The sequence below is a fragment of the Convolutriloba macropyga genome, chromosome 3 (assembly GCF_964194025.1).
Source record: "Convolutriloba macropyga chromosome 3, txConMacr16.3, whole genome shotgun sequence".
Taxonomy (NCBI): domain Eukaryota; kingdom Metazoa; phylum Xenacoelomorpha; order Acoela; family Convolutidae; genus Convolutriloba; species Convolutriloba macropyga.
Window position 1 is genome coordinate 56,833,314 of NC_134470.1, and position 17,189 is coordinate 56,850,502.

At 36.1% G+C, this 17,189-nt stretch overlaps 1 protein-coding gene across 1 annotated transcript in view; it reads left to right on the top strand.

Moving 5' to 3' along the window:
• The first annotated feature begins 1,719 nt into the window (after positions 1-1,719).
• LOC142337158 (uncharacterized) overlaps positions 1,720-17,189 on the top strand; it is an 85,623-nt gene continuing 70,153 nt past the window's right edge. The window contains exons 1-5 of the mRNA XM_075386265.1: positions 1,720-1,963; positions 2,428-2,649; positions 4,020-4,297; positions 5,067-5,186; positions 5,945-6,116. Of these exons, the coding sequence (XP_075242380.1) occupies positions 1,858-1,963; positions 2,428-2,649; positions 4,020-4,297; positions 5,067-5,186; positions 5,945-6,116 (898 nt within the window). The 5' untranslated portion in view covers positions 1,720-1,857. The remainder of the gene's footprint in view (positions 1,964-2,427; positions 2,650-4,019; positions 4,298-5,066; positions 5,187-5,944; positions 6,117-17,189) is intronic.

Below are 17,189 nucleotides of genomic sequence, written 5' to 3' on the forward strand. Positions count from 1 at the left end.
AAAGTGTCGCAATTGAAAGTGATAGAGCTTGAATTTCGAAAATCGGTTTCCTACAAATTGTTAATAAATCTGTTGGCTAGCAATTCAAAGTCATTTGGCAAACCAGACTATTATGGAACAAAAACGGGTGAACGTTGAATTTGAGCAGGAGCAATATTGATTTTCTGAGGGGGACCAAATTTATAAAAGTTAGTTATCATCTGGTGTTTAACTCAGTGTGTTCAAACTTGGTAGGTAGTTAGTGCATATCGTGGGGCAAGTTTCTCCGTTGTCACTTTCGGGGAATTTGTTTTATAGATACCGTGGGGGACTTTAAACTTCCAAAGAAGGCTTAAGCTCTTGATTTGAGTGGTTGACCGATTGATTAATTGGTAGCGTCATAAGTCTGATACAGCTTTCGTTTTAGTTTAAATAGCTTGAGTAGAAGCCAGCAGTGTAAAAAGAAGGCGTTCAGATCATTCAATTGTTCTTTTGAAGTCATAACAAAATTTACGTAGGAAGGTCATAACCAATGTGGTCCATAAAGCGAACTGAACAGATTTTTTGATGAACTTTTTTGTAAGTTGCAGCTTGGTTAGTTACTGAGGAGTAGAACCAAAAACATTACCAAAACAGTACCATAACAGAGCTGTAGCTTAGGAGCAAACCTTTAGAGAAGTTAAGATAACACAAAAAAAATTATTGAGAGAGTTGAATTTACTTGATAAAACCAGAACTCGGGTTTGTGCGATTGGAAATCAGAACAATAGAGAACACCGGAGAGTCGCAGTTAGATCAAGTGCTCTAATTGATAGCTTTTTGGAGTACTTCTTGTGCTGAGAATCTTCTTGTGATAGAGAATAGTAGGTCTTTAGTTGTGAATTTTGTTACAAAGTTAAAGCTGTGAACCATCTTTTATAATAAAACTACGGTTGAATTTTGATTTATATTTGTTATATATTATATTTCTTGATCATTCATTTGATGTTAATTGATTACTCGAATCAATTCATTATTCCAACTAAAATTTCCTACAGTCGACAAGAGCAACGTGGTGACAAATCATTAAAACAAACATTTATAGGACAAAAACAGGTGGACGTAGAAGTTGAACAGGGGCAAATACTGTCAACGAGTGTGATATAATTTAAAATTACTGAAAACTTTTTTTGCAAGAAAATCGACTCAGGCAACCCCTTTTAACTTATATCACACTCGCTGACAGCATTTTGAAATTAAGCTGCAATTTTTTTTGACGAACTCTTGTTTATATTTTTACTCTTAAATGACGCTTTTTTCAACTGAGCCGCAGAAAGTATAAATGCTACTTTTGTGGAACTGCCCACAACCATTTTTGCAAACTCTGCCAACAATAATATTGATGTAATGAGAACTGTTGTTAACTAATTGAAACACGTTGAGCACGCGTTGAAACTTGCTCATGTAAACTATCTTAAAATAGCTGATTTTGAAAAGTTTTTATTTCTTTACAAAACGTACTTCTCAATTATTACCACTCTATGACTAATTGCAAGTATTTGCGAGTGACAATGTTGTTTCTTCAAAATACTCGTGGACTAAAAAAGACACAAGTCGTGAAAATCGTCAGTAGTTTCATATCAAGCAATTGGAAAGTTGTTCTAAGCTGATCAGTCAATTTAAACAGCAATCATGGCTCAAACAACTCCTATGTTCTATGCAACCACAATCTTCAAATCGGTACAAAAATTTTTAAGTACAATTCAAAACGCTTATCAATAAACTGCAACACAAAATTCTGCTGCGTAGACTTTGCGAGTTATAAAGAGATACAATTTAACAACGCAAGCCAGCATAGATTTTATTTGAAACCAACTCATTAGAAAAGAAAAGAAAATAATGAGTAAAAGAAGTATTGACTTGCAAAGCGCATTTAATGACGTCTTTCATCACAAATCGAGACATCATTCGCCTAATTTCTTCTCCTGGGGGTTGAACAACTCAGGCATCTGTTTCCTTTTTCTCTCCGTGAACAAGAATTTGTACTTAGATATCTGTGTGAACAGAGCAGTTCACATTTTTGCGTTGATAGTTGTTTATAAAGCTAAATAACAGGCCGAACTACCCAATTCGAGGTTTCATAGCTAAATAGTTAACAGCTGCGGTAAATGATGATGAAAATCTTTTATGCAAATCGTCCGTAAATACGGCAAAATGGTAAACTTGTGACCATTGCGGTTAATTTAGCTGTAAATTTTTGATAGAATGCCCATTTTTAGCGGTGCTTTTTTTCAACGCACAACTTTTATCAACTTCTTTTTTCAACTTTAGCATTTTTTCACCACCCGCACCTTAACCCGGCCGGATAGACAATTGTATTTACTATGTAGCAGTAAAATTGTTTTAAGTATGAATAATAGATTGTTCTATTCCTTCGGTGAGATAAGGAAACAGGTCCCATTATTTCAGCATCTGTTGTTAATATTTCAATCTGTGATTTGGACAAATTAGACATTACGGAGAACTCGGATGGCTTTATAGATTTCAACTACACTACGAGTGAGAATGCCTGCTTACGAGTTCACCCGAGCGACCCGACAATGCTGGATGTGAATGGGAACCACTCTATTCCTCTGTTTCCTTCCAGACATCTGGTCAGAGACGTCATTCCAATCAGGAGTTTCTGGACAGGTACCGGCCTAGTTTGTCGCAATAAACATTGGCAAATGAACGTGATCTGATAGAAAGCTTTTTTCAGAACTTTCAATGTTTTGAATGGTAACAGTTTCAGTAAGCCTAAATCGAGATTTGTCGAGTTCTGTTATAATTACTTAAAAGCTAATTTAGGTACGGAACTTCTTAAGAGCCAAGATTTACGGTTAGAAAAACCGGTTAGAGAAGTTCGACTGAAAACCGCGACAAGAGCGGGTATTTAAGCTTGGTAAAAGGAGCCCTAGTCAAGAAATATTGGGTTTTTAAACGTAGGAAATCGTCAGTATCGTCGTATTTTTCTAGCCCAAAAAAGACGAAAGTTTCTACGATTTTTTCGTCGGCATCATCGTTTTCCTTCAGTAATTAACATAAGAAAGATTCGGTATCGTCGTTCTTAAACGAAAGAGAGGTTCGGTATTGTTGAGAGAACTGCCTTGAACTTTTATCCTCTGGGATTTAAAAGCAGACTGACTGAACAAAACCAGTCGCTCTGTTCGGCTGCCAACGTAACCAACTAACCACAATTTTCTGGTAAACACCAAGAATTTATGTCCAAACTCAGTAAATGTGAATTAATCAACAGAACTCTTATCAATGTTCAACAAGTATGTTTTTTTATTTTTGAATTCAAAAATAACAAAGAAATTAATATTTGTTCAATTAGTTTTGTGAATGAGCTAAAGAAGAATTTTCAATGTTTTTGGACATTCTTTCAAAATTTTTCTCTAAAAAGTACGTTTGAACTTCCTGCAAAAAGAACGCTATCATTACGTTTAACTACCTTATAAACAGAGAAATCAAAATTTTCTATTGGACATACCGACGATCTCATGCCTCCAAAAACGATGATACCAAATCTTTCTTACGTTCAAAACCGACAATACCGCACAAACCAAACGTACCGACGTTTTCTTACGTCTGAAACCGAACATACCAAAAATTTCTTACAAATTTATCGACGTTTTTGTTGGGTCCTCTCAATTAGGGAGCTGTTTGTCAGGTAATGCAATTCTATTGTTGGCATGAAAGCAGAAAAACTTTTTCTCTATGTCTGGCATATATTTAAGAGGCTCATGCAAAGTCTAATATACCAAAATACAATTCTTACTGTGTGTATTTCTTCCTGTTGCTCGAACAGCCACCCCTCTCGTTTCTTCTGATTGTACCCCCCCCCCCCCCCACTCCTTTCGACAGAGAGAGTTGGATCGGCTGACTTTGGTCAAATTATCTCAGCATGGCGTAGCTCGCATCAAAATGATTGACGGTTACAAAATTGGCAACATTTTTCGGTCTATTGTGACCGGCTGGATCAAAATTAAAATAAACTGTATCCCTTTTGAAAATTGCAGGATTCGCAGAGATGGGATTTTCAATAACGAGTGGATTCTGCGACCACGACGCTCCTCCAACGCATCCCCAAATCCACCAACACCTCAATAATCCGCCGCCAATAAACGGAAATAGTGGATCTAGTTATGGGTATCCTCATGACGAATCCTCTACTCAAGTGTCCACTTTGTACCATCTTCTTCCTAACAATGATTCCTTTTCTCTCTCCAGACAAGTGATGATTCTGCCCTATGATGGAATAGCCCAGAAAATGTTCTTCTACATGACATTTGCAATGGTTAGAATTGTGTCAAGATGTTAAATTCCAAAATACCTAAAGTGTCCTTTTGCATAATAGATGGGAAGTTGAAGTCTTTTGACCTTGGTTTTCAATTATCCTTGATTATTGCGTTTTTTGGTCAGTTATTGTGAAATTAACTTTTTTGATCTTAGTGTTCAATAATCGGACAAGATATTAGGATTATAATCAGGTAAATATATAATATCGCATGATCTTCATAAACTAATGTATAATTAGCAAACTATAATCGTAGTCTTGCAATCGGTTTATTGAAAACTAAGATCAAAAGAGGTTATTTTTCCAACGACTCGAGGGATGCAAAATCGTTTCTCTAGGTCATCAGACCTAAAGAAACTATTTTGCATCCCTCGAGTCAAAAGTTGGGAAAATAACTTCTTTTAGTCTTGGTATTTAACAATCCAATCAGAAGACTTCATTACACCGCAAAATTTCCACCCCAAAATTTCCGCCTTATTAAAATTCGCTCGGAAATTAGATACATAAAATGAAGGAAATTAGGAGACATCCTTTGTATCTTACTTTTCGGAAAAGGGGTTCCGCCAATTTTGCAAAATAAAAGAACTTTTAAATCGAAAAATAGGTTACAAATCTTGTAGCACGTTTCCGCTCAATTTAGGTATCTATTATTCGCATTAAAAGTATCTCTAATCCTCAACTAAGCTAATATGTTTTGCTAATATAATTACAAGACTTTGATTACATTGGCCTGATTTGACTGTGAGATAGATTCCTATTACTGATTCAGGTGTTGCTGAATATGTTCATAATTGGACTGGAGAACCATCCCAAGTGGTGGAGGAAAGATTGGAAGAGATTCAGACAGAGGATGTTGCCCGTCATCGTCAGATATATCGCAAACCCACTCGTGAGTTATTAACAATTATATTACCAGGATGAGGTCCCAGGGAGACTGTGGCGCCTGGATCTGTTTAGTCTGGCTGGCGATCTGGACAGAGATCTCTTTGGTCTGGCCAATAGTGACTAAAGTCTGTTCGGACTCCCCAAGGGTGGTCAAAGTTTTAACCGTGTGGCCATTACCCACCTTTTGATCCGGACTTTTTGAACTCCTGTCTTCTACCCAAGTGGGTTTGGCTAGCACCCGTCTTAGGTCTCGGATTTCATCTTGAGTTCAATCTAAAACAGAATTTATCTGAAAACAGCCTTTTTTTCACAAAAAGGCGATGTTGCCGAAGCTTCAAAGCTTATTAAAGCAATTTATTAAACAAATTGAGATTGTTTTCTATTGAAGAAATGGAATTTCTTGTTCAAAATCAAAAGTAGGTCAGCACCATCCTTATGTGTTAAAAATTTATGCGTGGAGATTGTGATAAAATTTGGCAAAAGATATGGAGAAACTCTCAGATGAGAGTGTGAGATGCGATCTCTTCCAGTTAGTTAGACAGAAACTAAAAATTCTGTTTCTAAATGGTGCTAAGGACTTTTATCGTTGGTGCTACAAAACTCCCCGTCTGGTTTGGTGGGTGCGTATCATTGGCAGCCCCAGGCGCACGTGTCACCTTTTTACATAATGATTTGCTATGTAAAGGCACGTGTGGGGTATCTCGGCTAGCATAACCTACTGGGGGCACAAATGGAAGAGATTCGATGAATGCTTGTTTTCAGGTGGCGATTGGTCTGTGTGCCACATTCGGCCTGGAGAACCGTGATGTGGTAACGGCCATGTTGATCAGTGTGTTGCCCGGGTGTGGGTTCAGTCGTTTGATGAGTTACTTGTTCGGGGGTAACAAGAACCTCAGCTACACACAAGGATTGTACTCCGTTCTCGCTTCATCTGGTAAGATTTCTTTTAGTTTAAAAGTACTCCCTAGCCCTAGTAGTTAACAATTTTAAAATCTCGCAAGAATGCACAAATCTTCCATTTTTCTTGAAAGGTTCTGGCAATAATTGAAATCTTCTTGCAAGAATTTGCAAGATTTTGCACCTTCGTGCATGAATCCTGCAAGATTTTGAATTCAAATTTTTTGAAATAAAAAATAGAAGATTTTTTGAAACTCCAAATAGAAGATATTTAATTTTACCAGCAATACCCAAGACTTTGGACGTGGTTTTCAATGAAGATTCTTAGACAAAAATTTTAGATGATCACAATTTTCTAATTCATTAGGAAATTGCACTCCTGATGGAAAATCGGTCTTGATGGGAGACGGAACTTTTAAAACAGCACCGTCTTGATGGAAGTTTCGTCTTGATGGAGGAGGGAACTCTTCAAACAGCACCCCTCCGTTCCTACATATATGTTTGTTAAGGAACTCCAGAGAATTTTAAAATACAACTTCTTTGTGCATTTTTCGGCTTGAGAACTGAGGAAAATCAATGATAAGAGGAATGTTTTTTTCGAAACTTTGAAAAAGAATGTTTCGAAAAATTTCAAGAAATTATAGTACAGGAGTTCATAATTACCGATTACAGGAAAAATGCCATCGCGGCCATTTCCAAAAATTTTTTCTTATTCAACCCATTTAGGTTGATGGTTTCGTTACAATCGTTTTACAACTGTATATAAGTTGGACACAAAATATCAAAAAAGCTCAAAAATTGTACACTCTTTTCTTACCAAAAAATATGAGATATATCTGCTTTCATCAATTATCAGTAGTATATAATACCTACGTAAAGAAAGGGGGGTTATCATTCGACTCTTAACCATAGGATAATAGGTAGTGGCGGTTAAGTGGGAATAGGCTAGGCGGGATAAAATCTTTCCGCCTGCAGTTTTTTGCCGTTTGGATTGTTCTATTCCGCGTTAGTTTGGTCGTTTGCCATTTGAATTTAACGCTACATGTAAAAAGTATTCTTACTACCCTAATAGAGGGAGGGGGTTATGATGTGATATTTAGACGTGTAATTAAGTGGTTTTGGTCAATTGTTAGCAAAAATTGATAATTATTGGGAGAATGTGTGCATAGATCAAATGGCAACTATTGCAACGGTTGATTTGAGAAGTATTCATGAGATTTACAAAGGTTTGAAAAAAGATTATACACAATATAGACAACGATTTTTGTATTTTTTAGCAACTTGTCTCTACCTTGATCCGGATCTTGATTTGGATATTGCGTTGAAGTTGCGACCGTACGGAGGTTTGATTGGTATTGATAATTCTTCGTTAGACAAATAATTCAAAAGTTTAAAAATATTCAGATTACATGCCATACTCCACGCCGCTTCCGATTTTGTTTTTGAATATAGTGAGAAGAACCTGGTTATTCTTATGTTTTACCATGTCCAGTCACAAACGAGTGTCTTGGTCAAGTGACGGGTATTGCTTTTTGCTTGTATGTTAAAACTTTCAAAAATAATTTATTCAGTTTATTGGAATGTTAACACTACGACCGGTTGTTATTGACTTTGAAGGTTTTCGTGATAAAAAGTCTGGTTTCATAATAAAAGAACTTGCTATTGCAACTGAAAACTATATAGACACTATCTCATTCGAACCACCAAACTCATTCAACTCCCTGTCATCAATTGAAAAAAGATCTCATCAGTGGGTGTCAAAGTTTCTCCAGGGTTTATCTTGGGAGAGTGGGGATTAGCCATACTCCTATATGCATCAGATTGTTCAAAGCATAGTGTTTCGTTTTCCACTATCAAAGTTTTATGCCAAAGGAACAGAAAAGACTTAGACTTTAAAAAACTTCTCGAGAAAGAAGTAGTTAACTTAGAAGAATTGTTGTGTCCGAAAATCAAAAATATGAGATTTTATAAAAAGACGCCAGTTTGTGATTTACATGCTATTCGTTGTCCAAGACGTCAGTTAAATAAACATTGCGCCAAAAAGAAAACGGAATTTTTCTACTACTGGCTAACGAATGAATCGTCGATCAGACAGAACATCAGCTCCGTCAATACTTCAAGTGAATTTGTCTCCAAATTTAACAGTCTGCAGTTGCATAACGTCTGAAAACCATTTGACTGTCACTTTTGTGAGGGAGACAAAAATTGATTCGCGTGGACAAACTGTACTGGGGAAACAACAAATCAGTTTCTCTGGCGCTGAAAAAGAATTGTTTAAAAGGTATCTTTCGCTATTAGAGTACTTTCAATTGTATCATGTCTATACAGGCGAAAATGCAAAAACTGAAACTAACCCCTTTACTTACGCCTAAGCGGCCAGGGCCAAGTCAGATCTTTCTGAACGATAACAGTCTTCCAGAAAAATTTTGGCAAGTTGTGAACGAGGGAAACGTGGACTCAATCACCTACTATGACACTGCGCTGGGAATGAAAGCGAGCTATACAGTTGTCTACAAAAGAGAAGACATAGATACTCATTTTATTACATCTGACTTTTTTATTTTTGATTAAATGTTTTATGCAATTCATTTTGAATAAACACTTTTTTCTATTAAACGATTATATGCTTACTGAATTTATTTTTTCTTAAAGCGATTTTTCAAATGGATCAACATGTGGATCAATTGGATGCTGGTTGGGGTATAACTGATTTGGTTTTTGATCATGGTAAAATCAAAAACCAAATCACGAGAGAAGATCATGGAAGTTTTTATAATTCACGAGTACCCAGATCAGAAGTTCTGTACTTTACCCAAGTTTTCATCATATTGTTTCTTATTGCTGTATCACTGATTAAACTAGTTTTTTAAAAACCTGATTGTGAAGAAGCAACTTTTTGGTTTTCGCTTCTTTCTTGTACAGTAGGATACGCTCTACCCAACCCAAAACTATGAATAAAAATATTTCGACAAATGATCTTCTCTTTATGGCTGTCTGTGGTCCGTCATGTTGTGGGAAGACGGAGCTTATTTTCAATATGTTGCTAAGTGAGACATTTTCACCCAAATTTCAAGCAATTTTTTTACTTTTACCAGTATGACGAGTATGACGAGAATAAATTTCAGTCTCTTGAGAGAAAACTGAACATTCAATATACAAAGTTTTCAAGTTTTGATCTAATATCAGATTAAAAACTGTCTGTTGGTATTTGACGATTCTTGTGAAGAAATTTTCAATGATAAGGAATTCTCTAAATTAGCAACAGCAGGACGTCATAAAAATTTGAGTGTTATATACGTTAAGCACAACTTTTTTCAACAAAGTAAATGGTCTAGAACTATTGATCTAAATACAACCCACATCATTTTATTCAAATCACCCCGTGATGTTCAACAGATTAGTTTAATTAGTAGAAAACTGAATAATACTCAATTTTTGAAAGATAGTTATGAATTGGCGACAAAACAACCTTTTGGACATTTATGGATTGATTTGGATCCTAAAACGTCTGAAGCTTTACGTTACTGCTCAAACATTGTACCGCCAGGACCTTATGTGTTTTATCTCCCTCCGGCTAAGGCAGTAATTACAAATTTAGCTGAAGAGAGAGAATAAACGCGGCGAATGCTCGAATTATCAGACACAAAAACAAAGGATTTCATCAAATCAGGTCCAAATAGTTATATATTTTATCTTTGTGAGTGTTTCTCAAATGTCGTAAACGGAAAAGTTCCCGCCAACAAAAACGTTCTAAAAAATCACAAAAACGAATTCAAATTTATACTGTCTAAAGAAACCAGCCTTAAAGAAAAAAGACTAATTCTTGCAGGAAGAAATGAGCTACTGAATTCTATTGGTCTTTCGTGTTATCTTTATTTAAATCAAAAAAATGCACACTGAAGAATTTATACTAATTCCCAAGCAATTGTTTATCTCCAGGCAACCAGCGAAAAGTGAGATACTTGTTAACCCAATATATCAACAAAATGCAGCTCAGTTATCTCTTTTTCAATGAAATCAATCGACTGACACTGAAAAACCAGCACACGAACTGGGAACCGCAGAACCTATGAGAGACACTAACAAAATCACAGAAGTACCCAAGGAACAAGAAGAAACATGAGAAGCACCCAGCGATGACAGTAAGATTGAACCAATTGTGAAAAAACAAAAAATTTTGACGCTGAGACAATAATTTCCGAACTTGGATCAATGAAAAAGAGTAAAATTGAGCGATCAGAAATTTTACTCGATCTCATTATGAAATCTGACTTAATAACTATAGAAACAACGTACTTCACATCAACCAAAAGCCACTAGACGTGAAAGTTTCTACTTTTTTGTATAATTTACAGCAATCCACAAAAAAGATAAACAAAAAAATACTCAACATTTTTGAATGCTCTTGATGTATCACCTCATTTAGTTGCAAACACTTATGGCAGACAAATTCTGGATTCTTCGAAAGTGAACAAGAATTTTACCCGAGCCGAGAAGAAGCCAGCAGTAGCAGTGGCTCAAGATTATTCCCAAAAAAAGATACCGAAGAAACAGCCGTTCAAACGTTAGACAAAGAAGAGACCAGTCAGAAGAAATGGGCTTCCTTTTAATGAAACAAAAAATTTAGATCAACTTCATTTGAAAGGAGCCGCTTCCTATGGAAGCTTAAAACGCTTACAGGCTCAGAGCAAATTACCTTTAGGCAAAGTACAGTCCTATTTGGAGACATAGCCATCCCTTACAAAGTATCGTTCGATTCGATTAAAAATTCCAAGGCTCAAAGTTTTTGCGAAAGATATTAATGAAATTTGGTCATTAGATTTGGCTCATGTTGACAATCTGTCAAAAAATAATCGCAAGGTTAAGTATTTGTTGGTTGCTGTAGACTGATTGTCAAGATATTTACGAGTGGTACCAATGAAAACAAAATATGCAACAGAAGCAGCAGAAGCCTTCAAAAAAATGATCAAAAACAAACAACCAGAAAAAGTGTGGGTTAATGATGGTAAAGAATTTCTTGGAGCGTTAAAACAACTCTGTAACAAACGCGGTATTCAATTGTATAGCACAATCGGTGAATAAAATTCTGCTTTTGCTGAAAGGAATATCAGATCGTTCAAGTAAGTAATTCATCGCTACCTTGAAGAAAAATGGACATACTCCTATATTGACCAACTAGATAAATTTGTAAACACAACCAACTCACACGTAAACCGAGTAACCAAACTTGCACCTAACAAAATTACAAAAAAAGATGTGCCAAGACTTGTTTCCTTAGCCGTTCAAACAAGCGACACACAAAAACCCAATTTTTACATTGGTGATTTTTTGAGAATCGTTAAAAATGATAAGGCTTTCAGGAAAAGTTACAAACAGTCTTTCACTGATGAAGTGTTCGAAATAAAATGAATACCAAATCTTAGTCCACCAACATACTCCTTAGTAGACGCAGGCAACGAAACGATCAAATGAAAATTTTATTAACCCGAATTACAGCTCGTTTGTCTTCCTCTTGAAGAGAATGTCACGTAAACGATTTGAATATGAGTTTACAGTGCATGTTTGTTTCATCAGCTTCAATGGAAATATTTGTCTCAAACACACTTGCATCTTTCCGCAATTTCTTCAACGATGAAATTCAACTTTTAGGCGACTGGAGAGTTCCATTAAGTGAGGTAATTTTTCCAACTAAAATTGAGAATATTGTCGACGGGAACATAACCGCGTACAACTTGAAAGATTATGAAGATTCTCAAAAATGTCTTCTGGTAACAATGTTATCTCTCGACCTTACAGCGGACAAAAACTGGCTTTTATGCCTGAAACATTTGATTCAGTAGCGCAACTTCTTGCAACAATTAAACGTACAGCTGGGCTTCCTCATTTTTCTTTCAGAGAACTGAAGAACTCGGGTAGATACGAAATCTTGTTTGGAAATTATGAGGGTATATCTTTTCCGAATGAGGAAATTCCTAGCATAATTGGGTTCAAAGGTATTCCTGATAGAAATGGAATACACATTGGCTATAAAATGAGTCCGACGGCAAACAGACTGATGAAAAGTGACGAGACAAGAGCATATTATGGCGAGTTCCCAGCCAATCTTTGCGCTGGAAAGCATTTTATTTTTATCTAAACCAATATTATTGAATACCAATACGTCGGTGACGTCAAGGCACCTCTTCTACGTGTCATTGATTCAAAATAACGTCTCAAAAACGGTAGTGTATGTGAGCTTGAACCAACTCATCGAATAGTTTTTACAAATTTAGTCTACAAGAAATGGTTGACAAACACTATTCAGTCGATTTCAATTGAACTGAGAACCGAAACCGGGCAACTGGTTCCATTTTTTGGGACGGGAAAAACCATTTTAACATTACCATTCAAAATATTTTAGTCGTTAAAATGGATTCATTTTATGCAAATCAAGCAACGTCTTGGCCTCATTTTTCTGGACACTATTGGCAAGCAGGAAGTGGTTTTGGAGCTTTAGCTGCCGGCATTGGACGTGTTGCTCTACCGCTTGCGCGTCGCTTCGTTCTACCAACTGCCAAACGCATCGAAAAAGAGCTCCGAAAACAGAGTGTTCCCGAAATTTTAGATGTAGTCAGCAATAAAAAGTCACCAAAACAAGCAGTCAAAAACACAATATCTAAAACTGTTAAAAAGCAGACAGGAGGATCCTGTAAACGTTTTTCATCTCGGCAAAAAATACGCAATAGGCCGAGAAAGACTAAAACATCAATAGCAGTTACAAAACGTAAGGGTATCATTTTAAGCCGAAGGCCTCCAAAAAGAAATCGTGCTGATTTTTTCGCAAAAGTGAAAAATGATCGCTAACTTACTACCAACAGAAGCAACTCACAGTTCGTTAGACTTGTTTACGAAACAAGCTCTCTTAGTAACTTTTGATGGAAGTTTCTGTCAAAAACTGGGTTCTGTGTACAGTCCTGACGGACCAATGCTAGAGTTTGAAGTCACCGGTGATTGGAACAACTTTATTGATTTACAGAAAAATTTCCTCGAATTCAAATGTAAAATTACGCAATCTTCTGGAGCTGACCTTAAGTACGATGCAGGAGCTGCTGCGGGTATAACAAAAACAGATGCTCCATGCTTTTGTAATAATGTATTACACTCACCTTTCTCTGACTGTACAGTGTCTGCAAATGGATTGAAAATTTCAAATGCTAACGGGAATTATGCTCAAAAAAGTTTTGTTGAAACAGAATTTTCACATAACAAAGATGCAAAAAACACGTGGTTGGCATATCAAGGCTACTCATATGAGAAGAATCCTGGTGCCCTGTCAACCGCAGAAACGAATAGAAGGAAAACATTGGCGAGGGGATCGGGCGAATGCACTTTTTATGGGAAAGTGGCCGTGAATTTTTTTACAAGTGACAAAAATCTTCTCAATGGTGTTACACTTCGAATTGCGTTCAGACGAGCCATCGACGAGCCATCGATGACTTTTTAATATCTGACGATGCCGCTAAACACTACAAAGTCAAAACTATTGAAGCTAAATCTTCAACTAATTATTGAAGCTAACTATATGCGCAAGATGACATTAAACGACGATGTAATATCGGCTATTGAAAAAACTCTGCTCAATAGCCCAGCCTCTTACCTTTATTTTGAAACACTAATAAAGACCTTATTAGCCTCAGCTGGTCTTTAAAGTTGGAAACAAGAGGATATTTTTTCCCGGGAACTACTTCGGAGGCTAGCAGTCTGTTTAAATACAAACGAAGCTTTTCTAGGCGATAACCGAAGAAATCCTTTCCACTTTCGAAAATTTGGCCTGGAGCAGATATATATTTATCGAAACGGTTTGCCCGTTGCCAACTCCCCGACAACTACAACCGATGACAAGCGACTGTATTTTAATATTATATCTGATTTAGCATATAGTGACAACGGTCATGGAATCAGTTTAACCGATTACCCCAATCACTTCATTATGGTATTTGATCTTACTAGCATACAACAAGCCTCTCACGATTTTATTCACCCTGAGATGACAAATTGCTTGATTTCAATTGAGCTGAAGTTTGCTACAGCGCTACCAAACAACATTGAGAGTTTCATAATTGGAGAAAAATGCTAGCACAATTTTTGTTGACAGTACCCGAAGAATTTCCAATAACCATATTTTAACCTCTTCATGGACGAGGATGACATTAATGATTTAGTGCAGAATTGTAAAAATCTCAAGCATAAGTTTATTGGCGTCTTTGCAGCAAACAACTTTCCGAGAAAATTGAAAAAAAAAACAGCTTTTTAATAGTTAAATCAGCAACTGCTTTAAAAGCTGGTACTCTCTAGTTACTGTTTTGTCAGAAAGACAACCAATTATTGTTTGCGGACCCATTAGGACATTCTATTTCATCATACAAAAGATGTGTATCAAAGAATTCCATCTGAAGAAGGAATTTTTCAAGTACAGCAATTGTTAGAGAATCACCCAATTCAAAGCAAAAACTCCAGACCATGCGGACTCTTTTGTATTTATATTGCCCATGTTTTGTTCAGTTCGCCGAAAATTGTTAAAATAAATGATGTTAATTTAATTCGATTTGCTCTTCATATGATGATTTAACACTGCTAATTTAGTAAAAATTTATTTTTTTTAAAATTTCATTTTTTCTTCATGAATTAAGCGAACAAACAACAACTCAGTATCAATAGTTAAATTTCTATATCCGCTCACAAACATATCCATAATCTGACAAAAAGCACCAGAATGGGGGCCAGTTAATTTTTTTCAAATCTGCGCAATGTTTCACTGCTGAAGTTGTCTGTTTGTATTTGCTTTGAGGGTAAAATCATATTATGCACTGACTTCTGTGCCGTTTGTGGCACTGTCAACAGATTTGAGTTTCTGTCTTTAGATTTCGATTTTGTGGTTTTGGACTGAAGTTGTGTGGGTGGAGCAGCACCAGTAGTAGTAGAAGTAGTAGTAGTAGTGATTGTGGTTGGCGTTTCCTGATAAACGAAGAGTCAATTTTCCCACCATTTTTATCATTGAAGTCAACTGCTAGTTTTAGTTTCTTGAACACGTCACCTTTTGTCTTTAAGTCGGGTGCCAGTGAAAACAACTGTTGAAATGTCTTGAATAGACAAGGCACAGAATAAAGTTTGTATCGCTTAGTTGTGTCAAGAGCATCATGAGTTGAGTGTATTAAAACGTGAAAGTGGTGTTGGTTAGTTGTCGTCGATAACTGACAAAAAATGAATTATAATGAGAACACACTGCAAAATTGTTTAAACTGGTCAAGTTTAAATTTGCAACAGTAACAAAGAATTTAAATTCCTTCTGAAATTGTTTGAAGTATCCTGGAGAACGCTCAAACCTTGCTTCCACCATTTTTTTTAGTTCAAACTAATTTTAGACTTTTTTGCAGATGAAGGAGAGTCGGTTTTCTGTTTTTTTGTTTCGCTGTCCTTGACGGGGAGCGCTTCCCTAATTTTTGACGCTTTTTAAATAATGTTGTCGACTTCGTCCGTAGTCAAATAAATTCGTTGTTGAAATTCATATTCATCGTCAAATTTTTTAAATAGTTTTAGAAAAACATAGGTCCAGCCTTCTCATATGTTTTCAAAGTAGCCCTGATTAGACGTTTTTCCGTCTTCGATATATCCAAATAGCAATCACCAAATTCAGAATCTTTTGTGGCAGTAAATGGTATAATACACTCTTCAACAACTAACTAGATTTAGACATAAATTGAAGCGATCACCTTGAAGAAACACTCAAAATAAAATGGCGCGGCAGGCTGGGATTAAACTGTTGTTCTGAATGTTTTTAATTGGAAACAGGTTTACATGTTAAAATTACAGACTCAAGTACGCCACTGGCGTACTTGAATCTGTTCATTCCATTTAAGTTGAAAATATGCAAGGGTGTGGTCAATGAAAATCATATGTAATATGCCACAGGATTCCAATCAGTAAGGACAATAAAGTGTTACTGAATAGAAATTGTAGTCTGATATCAGCCCTTACTGATCACAAAAACCTGTATCTATAATACTACCTAGGAGTAATTTCAATATTTAGCGTTTAAAACATATGCCATTATCATTGTGATCATAACTAAACTAGAAACCCAATATACACCTAAGTATGGGAATACATATGACGTGCGCAAACAGTTGCACTGATAAGAACTCGCACATATTGTGTGTCCACAGTGTACTTTACTCCAATGTGTTTAAAACTGTGACCAATTAAAAGAACAGTTAACCATAACACTGGTTTTGGTGTAAGTGTGTGACTAATTAAAAACATATGCAAAATGTCACTTGTTTTCAATCAGAACACACATTATTTTTACTACTTAGCAATGGGGGTCAGAGATCAGAAAAAACTGATAAAAAACCTGTAAAACCTGTATCTATAATAATACTTGGGAGTAATTTCAATATTTAGTGTTTAAAACATATGCCATAACTACTGTGACCATAACCACCTCACAAATCCAACGCAAACTTAAAATATTGGAATGCATGTAGTGTGCGCGGACAGTTGCACTGATAAGAACTCCCATAAATTGTTTGTTTGCAGTGTACTTTAGTCCAATGGTTTTAACACTGTGACCAATAAAAAGAACAGTTAACCACAACAACTGTTCTGGTATAGTTTATTTTCAGTCTTATCCCTGCAGAACAAAGTTGGATTTTGTCGTTTGGCCTCGTGCACATAATTTGAAGAGTTTTTAGTTTTCTCATAACTCTTGTTCAAAATGTCTTTTTACATACTCTCCGATTCTGAGGAGTCGTGGCAACGAACTCTAGTTTATCAGACAATGTTTGAAAACTATGTTGTTTTTATCCAACAGTATAAAGACTTCTCTCATGAAAACTGGGTTACCTCAGATCGCTTCATTATTCCAAAATCAATTATCAATTTTGTAGCCACTCTACCAGGAAAAAATTTACCGGTCCACGGAAGTGTTATAATTTCTGGTGGAATAGTGCCTCCACGATATTTGCACTCTTGTGAGCCGCAAGACATTGGAAAATTTTCAGACGAAACAAAGCAAATACTCTTCAAGTATGATTGTGATTGTGTGCCGCTATTTGAAAATCAACTTGGAGCT